We start from the raw sequence: 14,136 nt of genomic DNA on the forward strand, positions 1-14,136 counted from the left end.
GTAGGAGTAATTCTGAATAAATAAACTACCAATTCAATTCATTGCAAAGGAACACAGAGTTCAGTTTTAATGTACAGACATTTTTATTTCTTACAACGGATAAACAAAACCTTAACAATACATTTTACTTCAATAGAATACAACAATTAGAAATGGTTTTGTTTTATTGGTAATTAAAACATAGGTATTCTTCCATTTTAATTTAATTCTCCACAAATACACTTGGGACAGCTTTTTTTTCTTCAAGATATCTATGGAAGGTATTAAGCTCTTGGTGTACAAGACTTATATCACTTTGCAGACAGAGGGAGATGTATTCATATTGGGAAATCAAAATAATGACAATTCAAATCCACTTCTCCAAAATATTTTTGGGAGATTTTTTTTCCTATCAGGTTTGAAATTACGCTTATTTACCGCATATACTAAAAAATGTCCAATGGTGATGCATGCTCTTGTCACAGTGCGCCAAATTGACGCCTGTTGCCGTGGTTATCCATGCTATTTTATTCCACTGGTTCGAATAATGAGTCCACTCTTCAAACAGTGGACTCGTGAATAAAATCGCGTATCTAACCATGGTAACAGGCATCAATTTGGCGCACTGACAAAAGCGTGCATCAGCATTGGACATACTTTACACACGTGCCCAATACACACTAAATCAAGCGTAATTTATACAGGAAATCTGCATAAACCATGGACTCAACCATGGGTTTTCAAAACCACTTTTGCGAATTTGGGCCCATGAGACCAATCTCGGTTCAAGTTTGGCTTAGTGTTGAGCTATGGGACTGGGAGGCAATATATATTGGTTCCAACTTGTGGGTCCCATTTCATATAACTTGTAATTACAACAAATATACAAGAGCAGTTAAAACCTGATGAAATCTGCCGATCTGATGGGCTGAAAGTAAATTTGTTGCAGAAATAGTATATATGTCATGATAACAGCTCTTTATGAAATGGGATCCAGCACCAAACCTGAAATCACAAATATATACTAGACGTAATTTTGTGATTCAATTATTCATTGTTACTGGCTTACTGGCTCTTTACACATAATAAAAAGTCTCCATATGGAAAGCATTGAAGATTTTCAGCATCGGAAACCAAAGTTTTAAAAGTATTTTCCATATTACAAATATAGAAGGATAAAAGATGTCATCTTGCATCTATTTTATAGCCAGATGCAATAGATCAAATATGAGGGTCTGGGGGCCGTTTCATAAAGCTGTTCGTAAATTAAGAGCGACTTTAAGGACGACTAGTGAACCTTTCTTACGCGCTACATAACCACCAATGAACATTTGATGGTGAAAATCATTTACCACAAGAAAGGATCACCTGTCGTTCTTAAAGTCACTCTTAACTTATAAGCAGCTTCATGAAACACCCACCTGGGCTCCATAACACAAAGCTAAGCAATTGATCCTAAAACAAATTTTCATGACTGATTGCATTGACCATAATGTAGAATGAATCACAAAAATCAATTGTATGATCAGTCACTAAGCAATAAAGGTCAAGTCCACCCCAGAAAAATGTTGATTTAAATAAAGAGAAAAATCAAACGAGCATAACAATGAAAATTTCATCAAAATCGGATGTAAAATAAGAAAGTTATGACATTTTCAAGTTTCGCTTATATTTCATAAAACACTTATATATACATATGCAAGCGAGAGAGTCGATGATGCCCCTCACTATTTCTTTTTTTTTTTGGTTTGAATTATACAATATTTCATTTTGAACAAATTGGACAATAAGGACCTTATTCTTTAAACCATAAAATGTTAAAACAATGATAATTATACATGTTCAGGGAGGAATAAAACTTTGTTTCACAGGACAATGATGAGAAAATTAGAATATTTCATATTCCATGTAATGAAATACAAAAGAAAAAGAGAGTTGACGATTTCATCAGTCTCCTCATTTGCATACCGACCAGGACGTGTATTCAACTATTTTGTGAAGTTAATCGAAATTTTTAACACGTTATAACTTTCTTATTTTACATCCAATTTCAATGAAATTTTCGGTGTTGTGCTTGTTTGATTTTCCCTTTTTATTCAAACTAACTTTTTGTTGGGGTGGAATTGTCCTTTACGTAACAGGACCCTGGAGAGTTCAACACATGAAATGGGCCCTGCACTCTGAAGCTGGATATAGTAACTGCAGTATGAAAACTTGTCTTTAAAGTCTCTACCACCTACATTCGACTGAAGGCAATAAATGATAGTCTAGACAACCATTACATTACATAAGGAAAATAATACTACGGTTCATGTAGTATTATACGGGTTTATAATCTAGTTTGGTTTCCAGTTTCTTGTTATCCGAGACTTTCCTGACTGCCTTCATGAAGTCCTCGTCCACCACATACTCTCGTTCTGCCCTGATAGCAAACATACCTGAAAGATAATGAAAATTATAATGCAACAGGTTAACAACATTATTTTCAAAGTTTATGCATAACACAGCACTAACCAATGATATTCCATTCAACATAATAGCTTTGATTGGTATGGGGTCATTTTTTGTTTAACAGATTGAAGCATTAGCAAGATTTCCTGAAAATTTGTCATGAATGCATGCCACATTTATAGGCTGCAGGGGAATGTGCCCACAAAAAGTCACTCAATTCATTTATTTGGTATGAATGTCACCGTTTTATCACAATCTCCTATGGCACCTTCATGTAAAACCATAAAAACAAACTGATATTGGTGTTGATCATCTGGGTCTATACTTGGTGAAATTAAGAATCCAACATCGTAAAAAATGAGAATTATGTACATTCCCACTTCTATAGCAGTTTCATACAATGATGAAAGCTACGTCAATTATTTTTTTCCTTTATTTAACCCTAAATAGACTGGGCTATTTAAACGCCTAAAGAAGACGGGGGGGGGGGTGAATTGCCCCTCCCCATTCTTCTTATGGTTAAAAGAGGGGTTTTATTTTCCAACAATTATACTTATAACCATTATTTCATAATTAAATGTAGTTCAAATATACTGGTACAGAATCTTTGGAAAAGGGATGTTCCTTTGAAAATATACACTTCTTTAATACAGATAGGCAACCCTCAAAACACAATGCCAATCTGAAGACCACCTACAGTAAGTAGATGCATAAAAACAACCCAGAAATTACAGTCTCCTATTTACCTGCTTCTGTACAAACGTTCCTGAGATCAGCACCATTGAATCCATCTGAGAGCTTCACTACAGCTTCAAAATCTACAGGCAAATGGAAAGTAAAAAGAATCTGGGGACTTGAAACTGTTGAAACTTTGCCATTATGGCAAATACCATGGAAACCTTGATTTTGATTGGCTGCTGAGCCCTGTTACCATGGTAGTTGTCATTATGGCAAAGTTACAACTGTTGCAAATCTATTATGAAACGTGCCCGTGATCTTAATAAGATTAAAGCATGAAACATCGAGCAGTATTCCAACATTCAAGCATCATTGTATATTCATCATTGCATCATCGTCATTGCATCAACTTAGAAGATATCATTTGTGGCATCTAAGTTACCAAACAGAAGAAATTCTCCTCACTTAAATTAGGAGCCTTCTTGTCTTTACTCTCTGCATTTTTTTATGATTGTTATTTTTAACCCTATCTAGCTACCCCCCCCCTCCATATCTGTGATGCAAAAAGAACAGGGAGCAATATTTCCTGACTTTTTGCAAGTCTCGCACCACTTTTAACCCCATCCCGGCTATCCAATTTCATATTGCACATTAGGGGTTGATTCTATAAGAATACATCAACACATATATGCATTTACTTTATTCCTTAAGAAATTAACACTGCATCTTAACCTCATTGTTACGAAAAGTCGTCACTAAAACAAGGTTTTTACTGTATGTGGTTTTTTCTTTAACTGAAAGTGAAATAATGTAATGAGTGTCATTGACATACCTATATCACCATGCTTTGTAATGGGAGCTGCATGGATCTTTAGAATCTCCAGTCTGGCTTGCTCATTAGGAAGTGGAATTTCTGAAAGAGAAGAAAAGTATAAAACAGTCATGAAAATTTCAAATTTTTATGTATTATCGAGCCAATTAGAGATTTCTTTTTTGTTCAGTTGATCTCAACCTATAAACAAATAGCTCTTTTATTTCAAGTTGAAATAGATCAAATGTAAGTAGACTACTTTTCTCTCATTTCTCTGAATATGTTTGAAAACCTAGTTTAAGTGAGCATAGTTTGTGTAATCACTGTGAATTGAAAATTACCTCATAATAATATTTTTGTTAAATTTGTTAAATCTCACTTACAAGCATTGTTCTCTCTCAGCAAAAGTTGTGGACTCTCAGAGAAAAGTAGACCTCTCATTATAATTAACTGGCGACACATGTATTGAGAAATGCATGAATAGCACAATACCACTCCTTGTTTTCAACCCCCCCCCCGACATATGAATCATATTTTCTCTCTCAAATCAGATCAAAATACATTTGCATAGCTTACCAATTTTCCTATCAAGTCTACCCGGTCTTAGGAGAGCAGGATCTAACGTATCAGGTCTGTTGGTTGCCATGATAATCTTTACTTTACCAAGAGTGTCAAAACCATCCATCTGATTCAACAACTGTGGAGAAGAATAATTCATGAGATTTGTATAGTGCACTTTCCATCTTCATTAGATGTTCAAGGCACTTCAGAGCAGAACAACAAAAACTATTCGCATATAATAAATTTCTGAACAATAAGTCAATGTCTATCAAAAGCACTCTTATACAGTTATGTTTTCAGGTTGCCCTTGAAGGTGGTCACTGAAGTCTGGGTTTTCAAACTCTGTGGGAGAGAATTGCACAGGCTAGGCCCTGTATGATTCCTTAGCAACTGGCATTTGTAAGAGATTAGATGGTGAGGATCGTAATTTTTTTTAGGGTTGGTAATTATGCATCAAAGACCTATTATAACTGGGGGAAGTTCCATTGACTGTATGAAAAATCAAAAGGATTTTTAAGATTTTTAGGAATAAAACAAACATCAATCAATTATCTTAGAAGACAGGTTTAAATGCTAATCATTGAATTTGCAGGATGAAATGATTCCATGAGGGATTTTTTTTTTCATAATTTATTGTCACCATATCATCATATATCTAAATTTGGTACATATACATAAACCCAGCTTGAAAACATGAAATCTAAGCTGGAAATTCTGAAGGAAAAAAAAAGACTCTACAACTAACTGGAAAGCCATGCTTACTTTGCTCATTTTCCTGAAATTATAAAATTTTAACAATAACCATTTTGCAAACATTTGACATGTAAAAATACAAAGACTTGATTGATTAGCACACAAAATAACATATTAAAGCACACAGAATAATTGATTAGTAGCCTATGCATTAAGGCTGTTGTCGATAACGTCTTTATCGCTAGTCATGTCGATAATCGCTTGTTATTTGCCACTTAGCGATATCGATAACCTTTCTCTCCTCGTCGATAACAATTGCTACGCTGTAAATTCCACACACTAACAGAATAACCAACTTTAACACTAGAACCTATCCTAAACCTAACATAAATCCCTATTGCAACCCTAATCCCTACCCTATATCTTAGATGAAATAAAGCCCATAGCAATTGTAGCAGGAGCAAATGTCGAGTCCCCTATCAACGGCATAGCTACTAGTTTTTCTATATTTCTATTTGTGATGTATTCATATATCTATTCATTTGTGATTTGTGTCCTTGATGTGATAAATTCCCATGCATATTTATGGTCACTTGTATGTATAGATATGTATGTTTTTAACGATCACATGACAATAAACTGAATTGAATTGAATTAAGGCCTGGTCACATCGCCCGAGCGTTGTTGGAGCGGGCGTGGAGCGGAGAGTAAAAATCATCACCGCTCGCTACCGTTCACCATTTTCGATTTCGATTGTGTTTTTTTTCAATTTTTTCCCCCAATTTTGTGAGCGAAATTCGATTCTCTTTCCCTTCCGCTCCACGACCGCTCCAACAACGCTCGGCGGTGTGACCAGGCCTTTAGCAAACACTAGGCCTACCTCCATGAGAGTTCTCTGGATCTCTCTATCAGCCGAGGTGCCTTCTGAGAATCTTCTACCTCCTATAGCATCGATCTCATCCATGAAGACAACACACGGTTCATGATCCCTGGCGTAGGCAAACATCTCCCTGATCAGCCGGGCGCTCTCACCAATATACTTGTCTACTATAGCACTGGAAACAACCTGGTCAACAATAAAAAAAGATGAGTTACAATCGGAAAATTGCCTTCGAATATATTCCATGAACCCTACAAGGTTCATGATCTCTAGCATACACTAACACCTCTCTGATCAGAAAGGCGCTCTCACTAATATACTTATCTACTTTAGCACTGGAAATGACCTGGTAAACAAAACAAAGGTGATTTATAATAAATGAATATCTTGTTTTAGTTTTATTCCATGAATTTTATGAAGTTCATGTTTCCTAGAATTCGCCAACATTTCTCAGATCAGATGGGCACAAAGGTGTGAAAATAAGTGTACAAAATAATAATAACTCTGTAAAATTTTCAGGCTGAAGATGAGGTTTGATTACCTTGAAATACGCTCTATATTATATCCTATTCATTATTTTTGTCTTCAAGAAATTATTGTGCTGTTCTTTTTATTTAAAAAAGGTCGATTTACGGTCTTACAATATATCAAGTCAATACCATGGGTTTTTTTTCAAAGATTCCTTGGATTTTAAAGAAATCTAAGTAATAAAAAATTTGCTGCATACGATTGAAGCGATACAGGATTTCAAAGAAATGCTTATATAACATGTGACTGAAGTCTTCAGATAAAAGTTACATCAACATGTCTTACAATAACAAAGATGTGATAACATTGTCACTCTGCATTACACAATATTATATACCTTGAGAAAATTTGCATCCAACTGACTGGCAACTGCCCTCGCAAGCAAGGTCTTCCCAGTTCCTGAAATTATAAGAATTAGAGAGATTTTGAAAAAAAAATAATTAAAAAGTGCATTTGATCACAGTTCATACAATTCCCACACGTGGAACCACGTCATTGACTGAGATATGGAAATGTTGTTTTCTTTTATTATTATTTTTGGTTTGCGCTGACCATAGAAAACGCAATGTCTTTGCACCTAACCGGAATTTATATGAGAATGTACAGCCCAACAATGGCAAAAGGAAGCAAGTGAGACATCAGTCAAACTTGTTGTTTCTGATACAACCTTTGTATGTTGCACGTTCAGGCAAAATTTGGGGAAGAAAAGGTCGTTCTATGAAAAGATATTGAAGAAAATATGCTGTAAAGTTGCATTGATGCCTATGTAAATGAAGAATACATTGTTCACTTACAACAAATTATACTTTAGTAACTAGCTTCCTTTTGCCAAAGTACGGCAGCATAGACACTGATATGAATGCTTGCTAAGGGGGAAACATGGAGCACATTGTATGTAGACTAACAAAATAAAATACTTCAGGGGTAATGACACAAATTTGCAGTGAAATACAATAGACATATATTCAGAAGAAAATATAAGACATAACATATATGTAAACAATAAGCAAACAATATGGGAAAGGAAGAATAATAAGGAAAGAAAAAAATAAAAATAAATTAAAAAAAAGAGAGAAGGAAAGAACAAACATAACAAAAGAAAGAAGAATGATAGCACTTAAAAGAAAGAAGAAACAAAATAAATCAGGACCATATGTACATCAACATGTATTTACCTGGTGCACCATACAACAGACAGCCTTTAGGTGGTGTGATTCCAACTCTTTCAAACAGTTCCGGATTCAACAGTGGTAGTTCAATAACCTAATAAATATGAAAAGATAATGTTGAAGTGCGTTGTAGGCCTACTTATAAGGCGGTGCTGCACCAGCCAGAGTTTGCTCAATCTCGAGATTTTAGCCCGATCGGCCCCTTCGCTATTTATCTCGAGATTTGTGAAACCCCGTCTCCACCATCGCAAGAAGAGCATTTCCTGCTTGAGTGAGGCATCGATGCAATATGGTCTGACGCCGTGAATAGATAATCCCGAGTGCGTCTGCACTGCGAATTAGCGGGATAATTTGTAAAATAGCGTGCTATTTTACAGTACCTAAGATATTAACTCAGCAATTGCAAAGAATTTAATGATAAAAGATATAAATAAGTTAACAGAATGGATAAAATTGAACATTTCAGAATTCATCATTTGTACCTCTCTGAGTTCTCTGATCTGTTCAGCTAGACCACCGATGGCTGAGTAGGAGATATCACCAGGATCTTCATGAGACATGTTATACACTAATGGATCAACCTCACGTGGTAGGTACCTGGTAAGTTAACAATAAATAAATAAATCTAAGAAACAATCTATACAGAAACACAAAACTATGATCTAAGCTCTAAATAATCCTTGCATCTGATTGCCTCAGAGCAAAATAGGGAAACTTACTCACTGGTTCTTTCATGAAATCCCTCCCTCAAATCACTTAAAATTACAGTGTATCTTTGTTTCTTAGTCTAATGTTAGGTCCTAATATGAATTACAGTCTTGATCATTATAACTAAAACCAGTGATATTTCATATGAAAAGGTTAATGACTATTAAAATTCACATACAAGGCAAACATAAAACTAATAACATTTAAGTCCTTTCATCTAATAAAATAAACAATTAACAAAAATCATATAGATAACACTTTAAATTAAATGTCTCACAGAGACAATTGTTCGATTTTTCGTCAATCAGTGCTAATTTTTATAACATAAGTAACAAAAAAATCTCTAAAATGTGTAGAGGACATCAAAGTACACATGAAATTTATAAATGAAATGTATATTTGTAAATATGCAAATATTTCTCACCTCATAATAGTCAATGTTGTCATATCGAGGGCTACCCTTGTACCTTGCTTGAGCTTTGTTTTATCAAGGCCTCGTCTGCAGCCTACCACATAGCGAGGCCCATTCGTTGCCTTTACAATGACTGCACAGATAAACCAAAATCAAGTTATACCTTGCTTCATATATGTACCATGCATTATATTTAACAGAACATAAAACTTCTCCTTGTACTTCAATAACAATGAAAAGAACAGAAAAAAGGGTACATTGGAGCGTTGTGGCCCAGTGGATTAGTCTCCAGACTTTGAAACAAAGGATCGTGGGTTCAAATCCCAGCCATTGCGTAAATTTCCTTCTGCAAGAAATTTATCCACATTGTGCTGCACTCAACCCAGGTGAGGTGAATGGGTACCTGGTAGGAATGTGTGCTGTAATCTTATTAATTACGGCAGCCAAGCTACAGCTGGGTTAATAATATCCAAGTCCTTTGAAAGTGCATAGAGACATTATTCTTAATTGTGATATGCGCTGTACAAGAACTGTTTATTATTATTATTATTATTACTTTAATTCAAAATCATATGATTTTGTAATCTAATCGTGCATTCAATTGTGGATATGGATTTCACAACAAAAAGCAACATGCAAAATAGAGATGTATTACTTACATTTTTCTTCAGTCAGTTGCTTCAAGACCTCACCTACAATCTGAAATTATTGATGATAATTATATTGTTAATTCACAATCAGACTATTCACATATCCAACACAATGCAAAATAGATACATTTACATTATCATTTCATTCATACTTGATGCATGGCTCAATAGCAAAATAAAAACTGCCAACAGTATTTTTGCCCGAGAAAGATACATGGTGTACTGTGAAAGCTACTACATAGTATTCTATTTTTTAGTTTGTAATAAAAAATTATGAGTAGTTTACCAGTTTCAGCAACAAAAAAAGAAAATCAACATCACTTCAATGACATTTTGCACAAATCAAATTACAAAATAATTTTCCACTCAATATCCCTTTTCATTTTATTTCAAAACTATTCAACTGAATGATAGTTTTTTTAATTTAATCGCCTTTTTTCTGTGGTAACTGCAGTGACTTTACTTCATGACAAAAAATTTACTCTTAAAACTATTTATAATTTCATGCTTGTCTTTACATTTCAAAGCCTTCCTTTCTTCTATTTTTTAAATGAGATTTATAAATTAAATTTAAAGGTAAAGTCCACCCCAGAAAAATGTTGATTTGAATAAATAGAGAATAATCAAACTACCATAACGCTGAAAATTTCATCGAAATCTGATGTAAATTAAGTTATAGCATTTTAAAGTTTCGCTTATTTTTCACAATTTATATGCACAACTCAGTGACATACATATAAGACAGTTGATGATGTCCATCACTCACCATTTCTTTTGTTTTTATTGTTTGAATTATACAATATTTCATTTTTTACAGCTTTGAGAATAAGGACCAACTTGACTGCCCCATACAGTATTAAACAATGCTCATTCCATATGTTCAGGGAAAAATTAATCATTGTTTCACTTGACAATAAAAAGAAAATTAGAATATTTCAAATTTCATATAATAACATACAAAAGAAAAAGTGAGTGGATGACATCATCAGTCTCCTCATTTGCATAACGAACAGGATGTGCATATAACTATTTTAGTGAAATCAAGCTTTTACAATAGCTTATACAAGCTTATACAAAATGTCATAACTTTCTTATTTTACATCCGATTTTTATGAAATTTTCAGTGTTATGTTTGTTTGATTTTTCTCTTTTTATTCAAATTAACTTTTTATTGGGTTGGACTTGTCTGTTAAAAATATAATTACCTGACCAACACTCTGTAGAGCCTTCAGATCATTTTCAGACTTGTCATATTTCTTGGTTAGCTCCTTTAGATGCTCTCTCACTGCAGAAAAATATATTTAATCGGTTTAAATATTGTGTCCTTGATCCACATGGAATTAATGAAATATAACAACATTATCCTCATCATGCAAGCAAACTTCTGACTATATATAGTCACGACATCTGATTTTAAGTCAAGTCTGGTTAGTTTGCAAATGCTTACCTGTCACTTAATGGAGATGAACTATATGACTTGCTGAAAATACATTGCCATTGAATTGAATTATTTATCAGCCAATGCAAGTATTTTTAAAAATCTAAATTGGCACTACTGCCGCCGTTGGAAAAGTGGTGCCTATAGTCTCACTCTGCTAGGCAGGCAAGACAAAAATATATATAAAAAGAACAGGGCCAAAATAAAGATTTTTCCGTTTTGGCCTGGAATATACCAAAACAGGAAAAAATAAACTTAAAAGGGGAAAAACAGTGACTTACTTCGGCTCTTGCACAACTCCCACTTCCTAGTCTATCTGAAGTTATAAATGCATAAACATATGGCCTTCATTTCTGACATTATGTGACACACACGTCATGTAACATTGGGGAAGAACAATAGGAAACAAGATGGCGGCATAAACATCCGGCAAGTTTCCCCCGTCTTTTCAATATTTTTCTCATTTTTATATGAATTCTTGTTTAAAAATGAAATTGATAGCATAGACAATAGACTCGCACGGCCAATATGGGAGACCCTCTCCAATAGGGGAGACAATCTCCCACATTGGAGACTTGCTTTGCAAAAGGACAAAAGAAACAACACCAACAAAAGCATTTTTTCCACCCAAAATTTTGTCTCACTGAGGTCAGAAGCCCATTTGTTCTGTGTGTGATTGACAACAAAAATCCTTACCAAAACAAAAGAAGACGGTGAATTTTTAAAGTAGACGGTGAAAAGGGGTAATTTTTCATGAGGAATCTGCTTATCACATTTTTATTTGCCGCCAAGGTAATCCTTTTGCCGCAAATGTAAACAAAGGAAATTGGTCTCCAAAACTGGAGACTGTCTCTGAAATTGGATACCCAAATTCTTCACAAAAGTCTCTGATATAGGAGATAATCTCCCACATTGGAGACAGTCTCCAATATTGGCCGTGCACCTCCACTCACACATTGTACGAGGTTAGTATGTACTAACCTCGTACAATAGACCGTGTTTGACCCTGGATTTCGAAGTAGTCGGCAAACATCGCTTCATTGCTGAAGTAATATTTGCCGAAGCTCCTTCTCGCTACGCACCGGGGCTCTTGCCGGTAAGTAGCAATAGTTTGTTGAATATGAAAATAATAATAAAATAATAATCCGATAAAAAAAGCACATTTTGCTTACCTCGGCCTCGAAAGTGACTTCGCTTGTCTCTTCCACGGAAATACAAGGAAGCCCGTTGGTGGCGCTAATAATTTCACAACCTTGATTCAGCTCCTCGGTAATTTTATAACTGTATCTAAATTCTTTGAATGCGCAATCCTCATGATTAATTTAATAATTATGGGCACCAATTAATGAAATGCCTTCAAAAAACATAATTAATGATTATTATTGGTGATGATAACACTCATTTGCATTAATTTAAAAAGATGACTGATAAAAAAAAATGAAAATAATATACGTGCCTGGAAAGAAACCAACAGTACAAGCTTTGACGAACGTCAATAATACGTATACGGTATGCCAAAGTCTATACAATGAAAAGATTGGACACTTCACGGACTTTGCGTAATGCCTTGCGTCGATATGCGTGTAAAATAGTGTAGGTGCCTATTCTTTCCCTTGTCGTGTCTTTGATATGAATATAAATCGCGCGCCCTCTTCAGGAGAAAATTGATATCAACGCTGTCTGATTTCTATCTCCGTAAAATCTTCACTAAAGATCAAGAAAATATACATATTTTTAGAAAGAAACTTCAAGGAGAAGTCACGGAAGGATCTAAATGATTCGGTAAGTGTCATAGCAGGATGTGGAATATTTATTTATACATAATATTTTATGTGGGCAAAAGCCCACTGTATTTTGGAAGTGTAGTTGTGTGTCGCGTGCGTATGACTGATAATCCTTCGCTCGCGAGACGATATGAACCCATGGCCATGGGTGATATTGGCCGTGCGCCTCTACTGATAGGCATGTTGGAAATGAATAGGTATCCCATTTACATGATTTAGGTATTGGGGCAAATCTTTTAGTTATCTCAGAAATCTCAGGGGCGAAAGTTTAAGGTTTTTGAGCAGTATAGTGAGTGATTGTATTACCGACTGGCCTTGTATTACCGAACGCGCGCATCATATGCGTCAGAAAATAATCAAATACGCTCAAACCTTTGCAACTTCCTTCCAAAGGGAACTTAAATAGAAAAATGATGAAAAATTATCAAAAACACAATTTCGAAGTCTTTATATCCTCAAAACAATAAAATATGGTCAAAATAGCTCATCAGTGACTTTGTTGTTTTCCCAACTTTTCCCATAGAAAACACACATTCGGTAATACGATACCTTTTCAAGTGACCAAAATATTTCACTTGCGAAGAGGGGTCCGATTGGAAGCTGATGTCGTAAAAATGAAAAACAATTTCGGCAAAATTTCTGCATGTTTATATTTTGTAGGTATTTGTGTATTTATGGTGAAAGTTTGGTGAATTTTATTGGAATAATGTGTTTGATATGATCAAATTCATGAAAAGTGTTCGGTAATACGATCCACTACCATACCGTACATGCACGGTCATGACGGTGCAGTGCAGATGAATCATGAATGAGAAGGAATTCCTATCCTGGATTCCTGGCTTGAGAGTTGTTGGTAAATGATTTTTACTATCTAGAAGCCTCCTGGCTAGGTATGTGTAGATGAATGCAATAGAATCCCTGGCCTGGCTTCGTGGAGAGTAAGCATATGTTAGTAAATGATTTTTACTCTCGAGCCGTGTACTACTACTAGCCTCCTAGCTAGCTTCGACGTCCCCGACAGCTCAGCGAGGGTCTACTGTCACCATCCGCTGAGATCATAAAGAGGACCGTGACTTCGCAGAAAACAAGACTTGAACTCGGATATTCTGAACAACTTTTAAAAGATACCAAGTTGGGAATATTGGTATAAAAATATATATTATTAATCAATAAAATGTACAAAAGCCAACAACACTCACTTTCTTTCAAACGGGCATCTAATTCCTTGTGTTCAAGCAATTTCTTCCGGTAATCAGTTATTGCTTTTTCTCTAGGATGCGCCATGATGACAAGCTGTGAAAATGTTTATGATACTCCGCAGAGGGCGATCTTTTCCTCAAAAGATGTCATGAAAAAATTGAGTTTTATTCAACGTGTGGCATTTTTGTGCGTGA

The 14,136-nt window shown here is 35.0% G+C and overlaps 1 protein-coding gene across 1 annotated transcript; it reads right to left on the bottom strand.

Moving 5' to 3' along the window:
* Positions 1-1,860: 1,860 nt before the first annotated feature.
* Positions 1,861-14,052, bottom strand: LOC121418403 (26S proteasome regulatory subunit 10B). Its single transcript, XM_041612246.1, has 12 exons — positions 13,942-14,052; positions 10,726-10,805; positions 9,530-9,569; positions 8,883-9,003; positions 8,233-8,347; positions 7,757-7,844; positions 6,919-6,980; positions 6,054-6,239; positions 4,496-4,616; positions 3,941-4,021; positions 3,177-3,248; positions 1,861-2,417 (listed from the first exon to the last, which is right to left on the bottom strand). Exons 1-12 carry the CDS (start codon positions 14,024-14,026, stop codon positions 2,299-2,301), a joined length of 1,170 nt encoding a protein of 389 aa, XP_041468180.1. The 5' UTR covers positions 14,027-14,052; the 3' UTR covers positions 1,861-2,298.
* Between the last annotated feature and the right edge of the window lie 84 nt (positions 14,053-14,136).

The sequence above is a fragment of the Lytechinus variegatus genome, chromosome 7, assembly GCF_018143015.1.
Source record: "Lytechinus variegatus isolate NC3 chromosome 7, Lvar_3.0, whole genome shotgun sequence".
NCBI lineage: Eukaryota > Metazoa > Echinodermata > Echinoidea > Temnopleuroida > Toxopneustidae > Lytechinus > Lytechinus variegatus.

Bases quoted from the DNA above. Each gene is read 5' to 3' on its own strand.
- LOC121418403 (XM_041612246.1), bottom strand. From the start codon at position 14,026: ATGGCGCATCCTAGAGAAAAAGCAATAACTGATTACCGGAAGAAATTG. The intron at 7,845-8,232 runs GTACAAATGATG...CATATTTATTAG, and splicing joins AGATCAGAGAACTCAGAGAG to GTTATTGAACTACCACTGTT. The intron at 6,240-6,918 runs GTATATAATATT...ATTGTTGACCAG, and splicing joins TGGATGCAAATTTTCTCAAG to GTTGTTTCCAGTGCTATAGT.